The following is a 16,957-nucleotide window of genomic DNA, read 5'->3' on the forward strand; positions in this document are numbered from 1 at the left end:
TATGAAAAACAAGCAGATAAAATATGTATAAATAACAAAGGATACTAAGTTAATGACCTGCCAGCAATTTTAGAACATTAATATTATGATTAATTTTAATACTCTCGCGGCATTACTCCGTCGATGATTTACAACCTAACGATTTAGCGAACACGCACATAATTTTATACCCAAGTATGCTATAATTTACAGCACAGAGTCATCACAAAATCGTGAACCATTAGGATAAGAAGGTCACAACAGCCAAGGTTATTAGAAGGATTTAAAACTCTAAAAAATATGTCATAACTAGTCATAAGTATTAAAATAAAAAATATATTGCTAGGTGGTGATTTTGTAAAAGGATGCCCTTTGATGACCACAGCGACTGAGGTCAGATTAATGGACTTACCTGCTTTTGAAGGCCAATTTTGCATTTTGATTTAAGTAAATGAGTTGCGAGAATGTGGTTTTTACTGTTGGGAGGGCTGTTGAATTAAGTTTTGGACGTCTGCCTTTTAAAGATGTACCTAGGTTATATAGGTTATAGGTATTCGCGGGCTTGGTTTCCGCAACTCGACGTCATATTATTGCGCCTATTTTGCGTGATGGGTTGGCGGCCTATTCCTGCCAACCCAGCTCTACCAGGAAGCCTAGCAGACCCTTGACGTTGCCGACGACTTCTGGGAGCGACCCCGGTGAGCCGAGGTGTTGTGCCCGGTATTCTGCCACCCCTGGGCATTCAAGAATGACGTGGGCGGCTGTCTCCTCTGCCTCCATGCACGCCCTGCAGAGGGGGCTATCTGTAACACGTAGGGTTAGTAGGTGTTTGTTAAATGAGGCGTGGCCGAGGTTAGTACATTGTTTTATCTACAGCCGCGGTCGGCAACCCGCGGCCCGTGAACCTGTCACTTGCGGCCCGCGAGCCTCCCTGGCTATTTTGTATGTAATATTGACAAACGACAATGTCTGATAAAGTCATAAATATTAACAACGCGCGGCCCGCTTCAACTTCGTTAACTACTATGTCGCCCTTGGCTGCAAAAAGGTTGCCGACCGCTGATCTACAGCATGCGGTGAATCCCCCAAAAGATAGGCTCCCCAAAAGTTATTTCAATTATGGCTTAACCCCTCGTATGCTTAGACACGGATCCGTGCGTGAGAATTTAAATATAATAATATTGTGTTAAATGACCAGGTCACTTTTTTAATGATCAAATGTCGGGCAGCATACGAGGGGTTAATCTTTCATATGTGTGTGGTGGTCGAATGAATCAAACCTCGGTTGTGCTGTATAGAGCAAAATTAACCGTTCTCGAAAAAAATGCAAAAAGATTACAAACTGTGTTATGTTATGATCCTTATCATAATACACACACAAGAGGTTAAGGACAGCACCGGTGCAAAGGGCTTGAGGCAGCGAGATATTACTGGTGTTCAAAATGATATGTATACTATAAGTTATACATAATACATTCTCAGCTACACGTCACATAGGTGTTAACCCTTGCGTCGTCTCAGGCAAGACAACGGGCGTCAGACAAAAGCGTGTCCTTGGCCCGCACCGCACTCGGCCGCGCCGGCATATTGCAATCGAGATCTCTGTAGTCTCTGTACACATCACATTATACTAATCCATACTAATTCATATTCATATACACATTATACAGTGTTCGTATGTTATTCCAATGTTTTTGTATGATATAGGAGACGAATCCCCTGATGGTAAGTAATTACCGTCACCCATGGACACCTACAACACCAGAGGGGTTTCAAGTACATTACCGAAATTTAAAATGGGAGTACGCTCTTTTCTTTAAGGTTTGGAGGTCGTATCGGTCCGGAAATACCGCGGGCGACAGTTCATTAAGTTTAGCTGTGCGAGACAGGAATTAAGTTTCTGGAGAAACGCACAGTTGAGGACTGCCAATCATCTAAGTCAGCGGTCGGCAACCCGCGGCCCGTGAACCTGTCCCTTGCGGCCCGCGAGCCTCCCTGGCTATTTTGTATGTAATATTGACAAACGACAATGTCTAGTCTAGTAATAAATATTAACAAAGTGCGGCCCGCGTCAACTTCGTTACCTACTATGTGGCCCTTGGCTGCTAAAAGGTTGCCGACCGCTGATCTAAGTGGTTAAGATGAAAATGTTGTCCCGTAGATCGATGAATATACTGTTATATGTAGAGTTAGTTGTAGATTAGATGAAATTGGTACATGATAATGAAAGTGGCGAATTTGTAGACAACAAAACGGTTAATTTTCAGCTGTTTATCAGTGGAGGTCACCATCACAAGCCAGCATAATTGTTCAGGTGGAAAAAGAGAATGCCATAATATGTACAACTAGAAAAGTTCGGAAGTTATACGTTCCAGTCATGATTAGGAATCGAAAGCAACATTTACTATGTATCCATGAAAGTACAAAAATATCAATAAACGAGATCCAAAACTATTTTGCTCAAAAAAAATTAAATCGGTCTACTACTACGCATAATTGGAGTCAAGACAAATCCGCCTGAAGCTAAGTCCACCCAGTCTAGTGCGAAATATCATGCGAAAGAGGTGTGCTTCAACCCTGAGCAGGATACGGAACAGCCCCAATAGAATCCTGGGCATTGTATCAGAGACGTGGGACGGCCCCCTAATGAGGCACTGGCTTTTTTTGCATGCGCCAGTTCCTTATGTACCGGGTCATAGGTTAAGCTAATTTTGTTTTATTTTGTTATTTTATTTTTTAGTTTTATAATATTAACCCTAATTTTAAGTTTAGTAATAATGATACTAACCCCGATGGACTTTACGTCTGAAATAAATGCTTTTTTTTGTGGAAAAGAACCCATCAATAAATCTGCGAGAAACGAAGCCGCAGCTTTATGTCGTCTATTCACGAAACATTCTCCCGCCCGTTGACCGTTGCCGTGGGACAACCTTCGTTATTCACCTACCTTGAACTCTACAACTTAGAGATTACGGGCTAAGATAGCTTGGTTTAACGGCGCTGATACGTTTGTGACGATGACAATAGGTCGCACGCGAGCTGTATCACGAAGTAGTGCAGTGTAACTGTGGCTTGGGATAGAGGTTGTTTTTAGGGTTCCGTAGCCAAATGGCAAAAAACGGAACGGAACGGAAGCTACTCTGACATATGAAGAGATGAGCACTCTGCTTAGCCAAATAGAGGCGTGTCTGAACTCGCGTCCCTTGTCCATGTTGAGCAATGATCCAACAGAGGCCGCTCCTTTAACCCCAGGTCACTTCTCAATAGGGGAACCGCTCGTGACGATCCCTGAGGCCAATTATGAGAACTGTAATTTAAGTACTTTAAAAAGATGGCAGATCACTCAAGAAATGTTACAGAATTTCTGGAGACGATGGTCAAATGAATATCTAACCCATCTCATGCATCGTTACAAGTGGGCCTTCAAGACCCCTGAACCGGAAATCGGGAACATAGTTTTGGTGAAGGAAGACGATTTACCTCCTAGTAAGTGGCTTTTTGGTAAAATCCTCACTAAATATCCTGGCTCAGATGGATTAACGAGAGTGGTATCTTTGAAATGTAAGAACTCCGTGATAAAACGCCCCACTTCTAAAATTTGTGTATTACCAGTAAGTGAATAAGTGTGCAATGCAATAATAATACTGTTAGATAGATAAACTAAGTGTCATAGATGTAATAGCTGCTAATTGTGTCTAACAGTGAATACGAGTACATTGCTTAATACTATTCATGTAAAGTGGCTAATGTTGCAATGGTGGACAGTCAGAAAGGACATTCGGTCCTTGGTGGGCGGTATGTCCAAGTCACCTTTAAACACACATATCGTGGTGGTCGGTTTCCAAATGCACCGAGAGATGGCGCTGTCACCTGCGCAAACTAGCTAACAACTGTTTGCTTTAGAATATTAAGTGTGTAATTTTATATTTTGTTTGTGAGACTTGTTTGGAAGAATATTATAATTGTTTATAGTACGAACGGCTTTCATTTCAAAAGGACCTAAGGTACAACCTTGTTCATGGTTCTACTCGCTACTACTCCTACTGAAAGATACATAAGACTATCCCGTTCTGTCAGTTATCCCCACCACTCATGCCCATGCAGTTATATTAGATTCATGTAACTAAAGATAATAAAGACGGTCGGTTCAAAAATAAAAGCTTAAAATGTGACTGTGTGTATATGTGTGAATTAATGTGTGTATATCGCACTTCTAATACATATAGATGGTCAACCAAATCTTGTCAGTAAAAAAAGGCGCGAAATTCAAATTTTCTATGGGACGATATCCCTTCGCGCCTATAATTTTCAAATTTGCCGCCTTTTTCTACTGTCAAGATCTGGTTGACCAAGTATAAATACTCGTACTTTACTCAACAAATGGAAGGAAAGTCAACACAGCGACGGGTCAGCGAAAGGTCATTGGAGATAATAACAAAGATAAGTTACCTCGTTTTATTACCGTATCTACTGAACGCTTACTACGGGTAGGTACCTAACTTTAATAACAAATTGTTGACACTAAAGTATTCTCTATACCAGAACTTATTGAAAATATATATGTAGGTGTATAGGTACATGTTATATGTATTTAGATCTTTTGATCTAGTCTGATTTACAGGACTTTTAACATAATTTAGCCTACTAACTGTGTATCAATTTTAAACATAATTAGCCTTGGCTATTAGTAAGATTGCACGATTATATCTAAACCGGGAAATCTAGCCATTTAAAAAAAAAGTTCATTTTTAGGGTTCCGTACCCAAAGGGTAAAAACGGGACCCTATTACTAAGACTCCGCTGTCCGTCCGTCCGTCTGTCACCAGGCTGTATCTCACGAACCGTGATAGCTAGACAGTTGAAATTTTCACAGATGATGTACCTATTTCTGTTGCCGCTATAACAACAAATACTAAAAACAGAATAAAATAAAGATTTAAGTGGGGCTCCCATACAACAAACGTAATTTTTGACCGAAGTTAAGCAACGTTCGGGCGGGGTCAGTACTTGGATGGGTGACCGTTTTTTTTTTTTTTGTTTTGCTCTATTTTTTGTTGATGGTGCGGAACCCTCTGTGCGCGAGTCCGACTCGCACTTGGCCGGTTTTTTTTAACATTTAATATCGCACCTATTAATCGTACACTAGTATTTTGCCTAACTGATCATATTGTAAGTGCGAGGGAGGTATAATATGAACACAGCTGTTGTATGTAGGGCGATAACCGCCAACACGTAAAGATAAATATACCCGGCCGAATAAATGACGCACTAAAATAGATCTGCGTGTGAAAGAGTTCAACGCGCTCGGATAGCCCATTCGCTGAATACAGTATCACTCTGATTTAAACTTTCACGATTTTTACACATTAAATTGTACGACGGGACTTAATCGCGTATCTATGTTTTAAGATTTACCTCCAACGTTTCGAGGACGGTGTTGTCCCCGTGGTCTCGCAGCAAAAACATAGCACACAAGCAAAAGCTAAAACACAAGTAAAAGTACATACAAGGATATCAAATCAAGCATTGGGCTCCAAATATGAAAAAAATATTGTGGATTATGTATTATGTAGCCACTTGTTTCTCCGATAAGAAGGTCCGCAAACTTACCTATTTCATTCAAAAGTACCAAGACAAGATTTACAATATAAATAAAGCGAATCGACGGTTCTAGTTATCTACTAGCGAAAATGTCACTCATAAAATCTTCTTTTGTTTAATAAAAACACAACTCAACATTTACACATAAACAAAAACCACATGTTGATTAAATCGTGTGTAAAGTTTTTTCTTAAAGCTGACGCCACGCGATGAGCTCATGCATAATTATATTAATTATTCAACACAAGCAATTGTGGGGTTTTTAAACTGCTAATAAAACGGTGTTTATAGATAATGCTGTTACCTATGTAAATTCTGTCTGTTTTTAAGCGTCAAGTTAGTGCTCAAAGCTCTATGGATAAACGATTATAGAATTTGTTATTCATGCTATTTTCCAGGGAGGGGACACTATGAATATAGTTGGCGTCAGTAAAGATGGCGGACGACGGCGTCAATTTAGAAAGAAAGAAAAAGTGCGTAAAGTTGACCTCCGATTATGCAAACTCTTTGCAAAACAATTTTAAGGCATGAATACAACATTGAGAAGGTTGCATACCTAGTTTGTCAATACCTTTCTTTATTTATAATGTTGGTTACCTTAGCAACTGTTGTTAACTGTCACACTGTCAGACAAATTAAATGTCGTAAACAGATACATACGTTTTCTCGATTAAATTTAAAGTGTAACCGAGTAAAAATGGAGCAAGCATTAAACACGAAAATAGGGAGATTAGACTCTCAATATTACAACACCTGGAGGCTTAAATTTTTAATAGTGCTCAAGACAAGAGGTTTAGATATTCTCGAAGTAAAAAAGAAAAATTCCATAGTTTGCGCTCACTGCAAATAGCGATGAAAAAGACCTTTATAAGTTCGAAAATATAATAGCGCAATTTCAATTTTGTTCACGACAAACATGTCCTATGACATTCTGCAAAAAATCGTGGGGTTTGATTCCGCTAAAGACACGTGGGAGGAACTAGAGCGCATCTATGAGGGTACATGCTTAGACAAGAGATAATACATATGTATGCCTGAAATTCTTCAGTGTTTTAAAGAACATTACCCATGTGTTTTAAAGAATATTTGGAGCAAACTGTGTACGGAGCTACAGAGCGTGGTACCCAAAATTCTCCTAATGTGACAATGATTGCAAAGAAATTGGATATTGAGTCAGAAGCTGCAAGCGGTGGATTCCTGCTCATTATAAAATGGACATAGGTACTATTTTTGTATACCAAATTGAAGGCAATAAAATACATACTTTACTATTATGTTTTTGTTATATTTATCCCACTCTTCAAACCCTTTTCTACATAATATTAGGTTTACTTGGGCGGTTTACGAGTCATTTTTTTGTTTCATATCTTGTAATCAAAAATCTTTTATAAGTTACAAGAAATCAAACAAAAAATTGACTTGTAAACCGCCCAAGTACACCTAATATTATGTGGGGCGAAAGCACACGTATGGATGCATATGTAGTTGTGCACGCACACATACATACTTAGTTTCGGCGGACAATCAGAGATGGTGCTTTCAAATGAGTTTCCATAAAATGCTTCAAGAGGGCTCTCTTTACCTATATACTTACTTTACTCTTTGCTATCTATGATATAAAAGGCAAACGAGCAGATGATGGAAAACAATGATCGTCGCCCATGGACACCTTGCAACACCAGAGGGGTTGTAAGTGCGTTGCCGGCCTTTAAGATGAGTGTACGCTTTTTTCTTGAAGATCGGTCGGAAAATACCGCAGACAGTTCACTCCAGTTTAGCTGTGCGAGGCAAGAAGTTTGTGGAGAAACGCACAGTTGAAGACTGCCAACCATCTAAATAAGTGGTGAAGATGAAAATGTTGTCGCGTAACCGGGTACATATGTGCTGTTAATTGTTGACTGAAGCGTAGCGAAGGTCTAGGTTTTGAGTCGGGCATTTTGCTTTTGTATGTCCGGATGTTCTCCTCTACAGGTCGCAATTCTTAACCGATTTTCGTGAAATTTTGGGACCGAATTCTATGACTAAATAAAATTTTTTTGTCGATCCGGTTTTTGGAAATTTTTTAAAATGGCGGAGTCGTGATAGCTCCCGCCTAAACAAATAGTCGTATCGGTATCATAAGAGTTTTTTCTTTTTGAGATATGTTTATAGATTAAATGGCCAAAAATTCAGAAAATTTGTATCGCTGGTTTTGGCGGTATTTAGATATTTAGTTTTTACTTGAGAATGAGTAGCTAAATTTCGTCAGTTTTAGTGAGAACTATAATGGCGTATTTTATAAACGTTCGCTTTTTTTGTTTGCATCGGCAGGTCCCTGGTTCCATCCCCAGTAATTGTATACCGACTGCTACAATAACTTTTTGTTTTTTTTTTATACTTAAATTTCGTATAATTGTTTCTTATTTCATTTTTTTATTTTGAAAAAATTAAAAATTTCGTATTTTTTATTTATCAAGCGCGGGTTAAGCGTATTCGTTTAATTTTTGTTTGTAGCTTTATGTAGTTTTTAATTTTTTGTTTATATTACATGTACTATAACTATATTTTAATAAATATTTTTGCCATACATTTATTCAGTTTTAAGCTCTTCTCGCAAGGTCTACAGCTCTCAGAGCCACTAGTGTAGGTACTTGTCAGTGTAAGCCCCAGACAGCAGCCAGAATAACGATAGATAGGAACAGAAAGAAGATTCGTAAAATTGATTTATTGAAGCGATTATTAATCGAGAAATTATACATTTACTTATAAATAAAAATCGCATAAAGCTCATTCACAAAACGAGAACAAGTTATAAAATTAGAAATAGGTATGCTATTCTAACTATAAGCGCGGCCGTCGTTACAACGGCTTACCAAGTAAGCAAGTATATCGATGGACTAAACCAGCATAAGAACTCTGTCGACTGTGCATTTCAAGTACATACATAACAGTTAGCTAACTAGCATATCGTCAGGTGACAAACAAAAGTCACTAATTATTATAAAATATTAAAACAAAAATCAACCTTCATTACGTACTAATATGGTTCACTATGGCTATGAACTTGTGGAGGTACTTAGTGACTTTTGCTTGTCACCTGACGATATAAGGCGCCTGATGGGAAGCGGTCATCGTCGCCCATATGGGCGACCCTACATATGTAGGGTTGCCATCGGCAGGATTTTCCCTGACATGTCAGGATTTTTGGTCCTTTGTCAGAATTGCAAGGGGGACTTAGCGAGTTTCAGGGTTTTTAAAAACTTCGACTGACCATCAATAGTTATAAGGTTGGAGTTGGGCAGAAGAAAAAGGTTATGTTATAGTATTTGTTAACCTGAAAGAGAGCACAAATGGAACAGCTCTGACTCGAACCAATTTTAGGTTCAAAAATATCCTAAAAGCTTACTTGGTAAAAAAGAGTGTTTAATATTCAAAGATTTAAAAAAACTTCGAGATACAGAAAGTCTATTCTATATTATTTCGAATGTAGAGCTCACTTAACACTGGTTGGCCTTAGCATCTCACACTTGCGAATGCTTTAAGAATGCTTGGAGCTGGTCGGAATGTTCCAGCTTTAATGGCATTTCTTAACTGGTCCCGACTGGTCCGATGACACCCGATGAGCGCCGATTACGACGCTCTTACATCCGGATGCGGGCTAGGATCTCTAATACTTTATTAAGCTAGGCGTGTCTCACTCCGCGATTTCGTCGCTTTGCTACAGGTAGCTAAAAGTACATCCGTTCGGCCCCAATTTTGGGGAAAGCCATAAGCCGCGCGTGGCGCTGTCGCCATCTAGCGGCCATATCTGTGCTGATCGTAACAGACGCGTTTTGTTAGAGAGTGAGTCTTCTGTACTTAGTACTATTATTTATTCTGTGACTAAGCTTGGGTTTATAAACGTTTTAGTGATGATGATCATATCAGCTCAGAATCCTACATTGATTGCTTCTTAATTATAAAATATTTACCATAGATCGACTTAACCAAAATCATAATTGCAACTGACATTCCTAATAAAGATAACATTATGGTAACCTAATTCCTGTGCAGATTGTTTCCCTAAAAATCGTTCAAATAATCTTACCAAAACAATATGTACTTCAATCCTTCCTGTATCAAGGTATCTACTAGTAATTTAATATGCGTCAAAGGCACCAATGTCTCAAGCGTCAACACTTCACTATGCTGTCGTAACGTATCCCACTCAATTGACTCGACAACACTTTGCAATTTGACTAGAGACCGCTATTCCAAGGTTTGTAATTCACGATTCCTGAGTAAGTACTCCCAACCCAACATTAACGTTCCTTCGATAGGCAAAATATGCAATAGGTAATAAAGATGGGGGAAAGAGGCTCAATCCTCAATTTTGACCTTTATTTTGACATTTGTTTATAATAGGTACCTGAAGATTATGACTAAATTAGAGAATCCCACTGGACAAACTAACACAAAAGTATATTTCAAGAAGCCAGGTATACCTACACCTACCTAGATTAACTTGCGAAAATTTTAACCAAATTCAAAGATAGTTTGCGCACATCTAAGTGAACTTTAACTTGGCAATCAGCGCATCTGTTTCTGCCATTACCTCCTATTCAATTACGTAAGTACCTGCAATGCAATGAATAGCTGACATTTATGATAAGAAATTATGCCTTGCGGCGTGATTATGACCCGAGTTCACGCTTATTGTTATTTTTATTCATTTGCGACATGCATAGGTACGTATACGTTATTTTAAATATGCTTTATTCATACCTATAAACACAATTATGTTTGTAATATACCAACAAGGTTAATTGTCGCCTAACCTAAGGACCTTTGGTAAAAAAACATATACGACAGTGTATAACCATTTGTTTTTGTTACCTAAAATACTATTATAAAACGTCATATAAGTCAAGAGCACCTATGCCAATTAGTTTAATTAAAGTAGGTAACTTATAAAATGATGCGCTTCTACATTTATCTCAATGTATTTGCAATAAATAATCACTTTATAAACCATAATCGAACGAGCGAGCGAAGCGAAGTGAAGTTCTTACATTCGACTTGGGACACGCGGCTGGCTAGGGGCACGTCCCGGCATTTCGATGTTTATAAGCTGAACTATCAGAGGATAGTTTGATACACAATAACTTAAGTAGATTTGGTCTAATATAAATGAAATTGGGTAAACGTGTAGTTGAGGGCATTATATTTTAGTCATTAAATTATGAGCAGGCTCGATCAAGGGGTTATTGAGCTAGAAGAGCTTAGAAGACTAAAAAGCTATTTGTGAGGGGTCTTGCTATTCTGGTCATCTTATTTGCAAAAAAGTAGGGACCTATGGTCGAGTTTGGTATTAAATGAAAGTGCTCGGTTTAGATATTAGTAATATTATTATTTGCACGTGGTTTTCTATTGTTTTCGATCCTTTGCCTACTAAGTAGGTGCATTAAATTGATCTATTTTTAGGCGAACCGCGAGTTCTCAGTTCGGGGCGAACTACTAGTTAATATAATTATACCTATTTCTTTGCTATAAATCGCGGAAATTCTGCTAGGAATTTTCAACACATTATGAGTTTGTTACTGGTTATAAACAACATGATGCTAGAATTGCTAGATGTATGAGAAAAGTTACGGGTAATTACTTAAGTTAATTTTAATTAATAACAGCATTATGAAAACTGCAAGTTTAATTTAATAGTAGTCTGTTATTTCCTTTTGTATTGCGTCTTAACACTGGGCCGTAAGGCGAATAATTGTTTCAAAGACCGAACATGCCAGGCAGGTACGGGTTTATTATTCATTGCTAAGATTTTTCCGGAATGCGGTCATCAAGTCACAATAAATACCTATACGATACCTATTCAAGCCGGTTAAAGGATGATTCAGTCAGTCTAAGATAATACACTTTTAATTATTTTGGTACCTACTGTTATAAAACACCAGCAGATCGCTAATGCTTTTGGTTAAAATATTTTCGTCAAATGAGTACAACTCATATTTACTGATTTAATAATATTTGGTACACTTAGGACCACTTGCACCATTCACTAACCCGGGGTTAACCGGTTAAACCTGGAGTTACCATGGTTACAAGTTCAATTTAGCACTGGATAACGGTATAACCGGTTAACCTCGGGTTAATGGGTTTGTGCAAGTGGCGCTTAGCTGCTTACAAACCGAACATACCTACCTACTTGTTTTTTTGCCAAAAAAACATATCTTTGAATGTGATATCTACTACCTATGACACCTATGTACTTAATTCATTTTTTATTCCTTAGCCACCCACCGTATCAATAGAAAATAGTTATTTGTACAACAAGAGATCAAAGTTTGATATTTCTTCGAGTGCTTATATTGAGTCCCGTGCAAGCGAAAGATTCTATAGTAGATTCACGAGCGTAGCGAGTGAATCTAATTTAGAATCTTGAGCGTAGTAAGGGACTCAAAAGCGCACGAGATGTAAATAACTTTGATCTCGTGTAGTTCACAAAACTTTTCACCTAATCAGTGAGAACATATTAGAGAACCCGAAAAATGTATTCCTTCTTCATCACTTACCTCTATTCACTCATGTTTTCTTAAGATATACCAACAATTAAATTTTCACCTCAGCAGCTCAAACAAGGGTACTTTCAAAGTACCTGTACCTTTCAAAGTGCTCACTGATTTTAAGTGGCAAAGTACTACTTTGCCACTTAAAATCAGTGAGCAAAATCACTGAGTGAGCAAAATCGTATTTTGTTCATTTTGTCTCACTCGTTGAGCAAAATGCGATTTTGCTCACTGTTTTTAAGTAGCAAAGTACCCTTGTTCGAACTGCCGAGGTGAAAAATACTTTTCAAAACGCAAGCTACGCTTAAATATGTTGTCTAGCATGACAGCTAAATATACATGCGTAATGAATGGTGTTCCATCAAGTGTGTCGAGGGCCAGGCCCGCGACCTCCGGCTGACCGGTCCGATCACCCGGCCCCTGTTTTTTGCACGCCGTGTGAAAGCCGGCAACGGGAGGTTCGCTGTGATTTCAGATCATTTTCGCACATAGGTTTTTGTTTTGACCTATGAGATTTGTTATGTAGGCATTTATTTAAGTCTCTAAGAAATATTATTGGAACCTATAGAATACTGTAGTATCACAATCGGTTAATTTAATAATAGTCCTTTCCACTTATGCCGCGGTCTAAGACTCTCGCTTCCATAAGTGAATAAAGTATGGTAGTTATCATCTTATCATATTCATACCATCTCACGGTAATAAAATTTTTGCGGCCGTAGAGAGGCGCTTTTTCTCAAATTGTGTTTAACAGTTAGAATAAAGTTTGACTTACGTGATGTCATAACCAGCCGGAGGTGCTAAATAGACACTCTCACAGCAGCCTCATCTTCTTCAACCCACTAAAAGTTGTCAAACCACAATTGCCTACTTTCTCAATTGTCCAGCATCCCATTGCCGCAACACGTGATATGGATGTAAGACGCCGCATTCCTCGAGTTATGCCTAGGCACCGAGAAATATTACGTAACCTACCGCATCACACCGAATCATAATCACGATAATTCATTGAACGATTGCCACTCTGTCACGCAAGACTCATTTACAACATCGCGCTAAAGAATACAACCAATCGTAATATAAGCGATGCTTACCTCCGGTGGAGCTGCGAATTTCAGGTTGGCGAGGGATCCGTGGGACCTGCTCCGGTGCTCCTGTCGGATGCTGTACGAGAACGCGCGCTCGTTCAAGTGTCCTTTCTTCCTGTAAATCCCGCCGGCGTCTTCTACGGCTTCTAAGGTGGTCATGCTCTGAGCGGCTTTCATGGAGGGCGGCGGGGGCGGCTTAGAGCGGCGAGGGTCGACGGTGGCGTACTGCAGGCGGCCGCGGCCGGGCGGGAACGGGCCGGCCGGCATCCCGGCCGGCATGCGGCCGCGGTGCGCCAGCGTGGCCGCGCGCGCGTGCGGCAGCGTGGCCGCCGGGTGCGCCAGCAGCACCAGCGGGTGCCCGCCCGGCCCGGCCGCCCACGCCGGCGGGGCCCGTCCCAACGACCGGCCGTTCATCATCGGCGCCGGGCCCGGCATAGTAGCGTACAGCTCGTCGGCCGAGGCCGAAGACTTCTTCTTGGTCTTTTTTGTGGTTAGCTTCTTTTTAGGTTCCTCCGGGGGCGGGGGCGGCGGCGGCACGGAGGCCGGCCGCGTGATCTGGCGCGGTCGTGGGGCTCGAGTCGGATGCGGGATGTCATCGCTAGCGTCGTCGCGCTCCACCTCGCCCACCCACACTTTATGGTTCTCGTCGCCATCGTACACTTCCAGTTCTTCGTCGAGTTCGGGCGGAAGCGTTGTCGGGGCTCGTTCCGCTTCTAAACGCTTAGCGTAGGAACTGTCGGCGTACGCGTGGAAGCAGCAGCGGACTAGAGCGTTGGCGGCGGCCTCGCGCCGGCAGATGAAGGCGTGACATTCCAGGACCTTAATGCCCTGAGTGCGTCTCAATACGGCCGCGAAGAGAGGCGGGCGCCGCGGCGCCGGGGCCCTCGCGAACGGGGAATCTAGAGGTAGGAATCTCGGGGCACCCTCGACGGTGACCCGGCGCACGGCCGCGCAGTAATGCAGACTCGAAATGGGAAAAAACCTGGCCACCCGCGAGCCGCTCTCGTCCACATTCTCCAACAATATCCCGTTGGACCAGACCGAGAGCCACGAGTCGATGCCGCCGCTGGTCGCGCCCTTATCCGGATACAATTCTCGCAGAGGCTCCTGTATGCCCTGGAGGCCGTCCTTGCTCTGCTGGGGCACCGCGGATCCCAAGTATAGAACGCGACACCTACAGATCGGCGTCGACTCCATTGCGACACTGCACTATCACAACATCACACTGTATCACACGAACACACTGGCACGCGCAGAGGGACGTGCGACGGCCGCGAGTCGCGCGCGGGGTGTGAGTGAGCGGAATTCAAGATGGCGGCGGCGGCGGGGGCGGGGCGGGGCGCGGCGCTACCTGCCTGCGCTTACGCACCTGTGAAGACGCGGGCGCGGGCGCCGATGAACCGGCATTGTGTCAGTGGTTCGTTGCGAATTCGGCCGCATTTCTCTCGACGGGACCAACGTGATGGAATGCCACTGTCTTGCTGCAGTGAAACCGAAGGTCGATCGGCTAATTAAATTGGGAGATAACAGTTTTCTCTTCCAACATTCCCAAGATGGTAAACACTAAAATTGATTTTTATTAGGTATGTAAATTTTTAATAGTAATCGATCGCTAAAGGAAAATGATCGGGTCATCAAAAGATAAGCCTTGATTAAAATCGAATTGATTTCTGGGGGTAGGTGCGTATCCTGCCCACAGACAATTGAGTGATCACAGGTTTACATCTTTACCAGCCTATAACTTTGCTGCTGGCTAATGGCCTAGTTTCCCTTCTGGGTTGGTAGGTCAGACTGCAATCGCGGTCGTCAAAACTAGTGCCTGTGCCAATTCTTTGGATTAGGTCGCCCCACGGACCCTTAGGCTCCCCAAGTGAGCCGACAACGCTAGGAAGATGATGACTCATTGGCAGGAGGGTTCCCAGCCTTACCGCGAGGCTTCTCACTGCCGTGTATCACGTGTATATACTTTTCTATGTTCTCTCTATATAGTCTAAGGTTACACTTATGGATTACGCTCATTAAAAAATTTAAAATCTGATATTTTTAGTACATTTTATCACCTCAATATTCAAATCAAATCGTTACGTTCAAACGGAATTTTCGCTGGGCGTTGTGGTGTGCGTGCAAGGTCGGTATAATTAGCCATTTCTAGTTTTATAACTCCAATGGCATAATAATGAATATTAAATAGGCCGTAACGACCAACATATTACCTAACAAGTTCGGTAATATATACTATCATTTGTTTCAGAGTGATTGGTGAAGCAATATGAATAAATCAAAAGGTACTGACTGACATACGATATTCTTTTTAACCTTTTGGACGCCAATGACCTATATACAGGGTGCCCAGTAATTAGTGGATAACCTTCTAACCACCGACAGAGCACCTTAGGCTGGTCCAGAAAATGCACTTATAGGTCTAGTAAAAGTTTCGTGGTTTTCGAGATAATCGAACTTTTCTGTCTTTTTTAATGGACGACATTGAGCGACTTGCGACGGTGGCAGCGATAACCATAGGTTGGAGCGAGACACAGCGATCGGAGCTTTCGTTCCCACCTATGGTTGTCGCTTTATGGTGGCCACACAAAAAATTCCAATCAATTTTTTCTTAAAAAATTTCAATAAGTTTGATCGTTTGTGGTGAAAAAAAAAATGTATGGAGAACAGAATGGCCAACTTTCTTAAAAATAGTTTATCTAATACTGATTCTAAAATGGTATCACACACGCTAATTACATCTTTACAGACAAAGATATGGCCTAGATTGTGATTAAAGTGAAGTATGGAGCTAGCCATTAAAAAAGACAGAAAAGTTCGATTATCTCGAAAACCACGAAACTTTTACTAGACCCATAAGTGCATTTTCTGGACCAGCCTAAGGTGCTCTGTCGGTGGTTAGAAGGTTATCCACTAATTACTGGGCACCCTGTATACGCACCGTAGGTCCAACGCCAAAAACGGATTAATCGGTCATAGACCACAGAGCAACATAGACCTAGGTGCATATGCATAAAGTTCAATTTCAGTTTTGACACTTCGGTGACGTGGCGTCTGAGTGACAGCTTTTGTGTTTGACACGGCGTCCAAAAGGTTAAAGCTAGTTTATTACATGTTGGATAAGATAATATACAGGGTGCTTCCTGTAACAGGAGCAATAAATTAAACTAAAGGCTGTACTCCTCAAACTGACCAACATTTGTTCAGCAACTTTTAAAAATTATGAATCCTTTACACTTCCTCTTTTTCATACATAATAAATATTGCCTTCAATGTACGCTGACATCAGTGTGTTTGACGTTGCTTGTCACGCTTTAAACATAACAAAATTTGCAATACATTGCGTCTTAGAATAAACTTTAAAGTGTAATAAAAATCAAAACATGAGTTATTTTCAAAAGTTGCTGAACAAATGTTGATCAGTTTGAGGAGTACAGCCTACAGTTTAATTTATTGCTCCTGTTACAGGAAGCACCCTGTATAAGATAGGTAGATAATATATAAATTATATGAAGATGACACATGTCACCCTACCCATCGAGTTTGAATAATACTATAAGGGCCCATTTAGAATTTTAGACGATGCGAGAACTCGCATACGAGTTTCATTACATTGCAGGTTTTGATCGGTCGGTTCAATTGGACGTAACCAACAGTCCGCAATGTAACTAAAATCGCAAGCGAGTTCGCGCGCCGTCTAAATCAGCCCTAACGATTATATGACAGCGGTCATCATAATACAATTCTGCCCTGCTA

The 16,957-nt window shown here is 40.9% G+C and overlaps 1 protein-coding gene across 2 annotated transcripts in view; it reads right to left on the reverse strand.

Moving 5' to 3' along the window:
- The window catches only part of LOC134656895 (uncharacterized), a 48,564-nt gene extending 34,063 nt beyond the window's left edge, over positions 1 to 14,501 (reverse strand). The window contains exon 1 of one of the 2 annotated variants that reach the window (XM_063512441.1): positions 13,208 to 14,500. In XM_063512441.1, the coding sequence (XP_063368511.1) occupies positions 13,208 to 14,398 (1,191 nt within the window). In that variant the 5' untranslated portion in view covers positions 14,399 to 14,500. Of the gene's footprint in view, positions 1 to 13,207 lie in introns of both variants that reach the window. The other variant, XM_063512443.1, reaches the window with a different exon arrangement.
- Positions 14,502 to 16,957: the final 2,456 nt, after the last annotated feature.

The sequence above is a fragment of the Cydia amplana genome, chromosome 19 (genome assembly GCF_948474715.1).
Source record: "Cydia amplana chromosome 19, ilCydAmpl1.1, whole genome shotgun sequence".
NCBI classification, from domain to species: Eukaryota; Metazoa; Arthropoda; class Insecta; order Lepidoptera; family Tortricidae; genus Cydia; species Cydia amplana.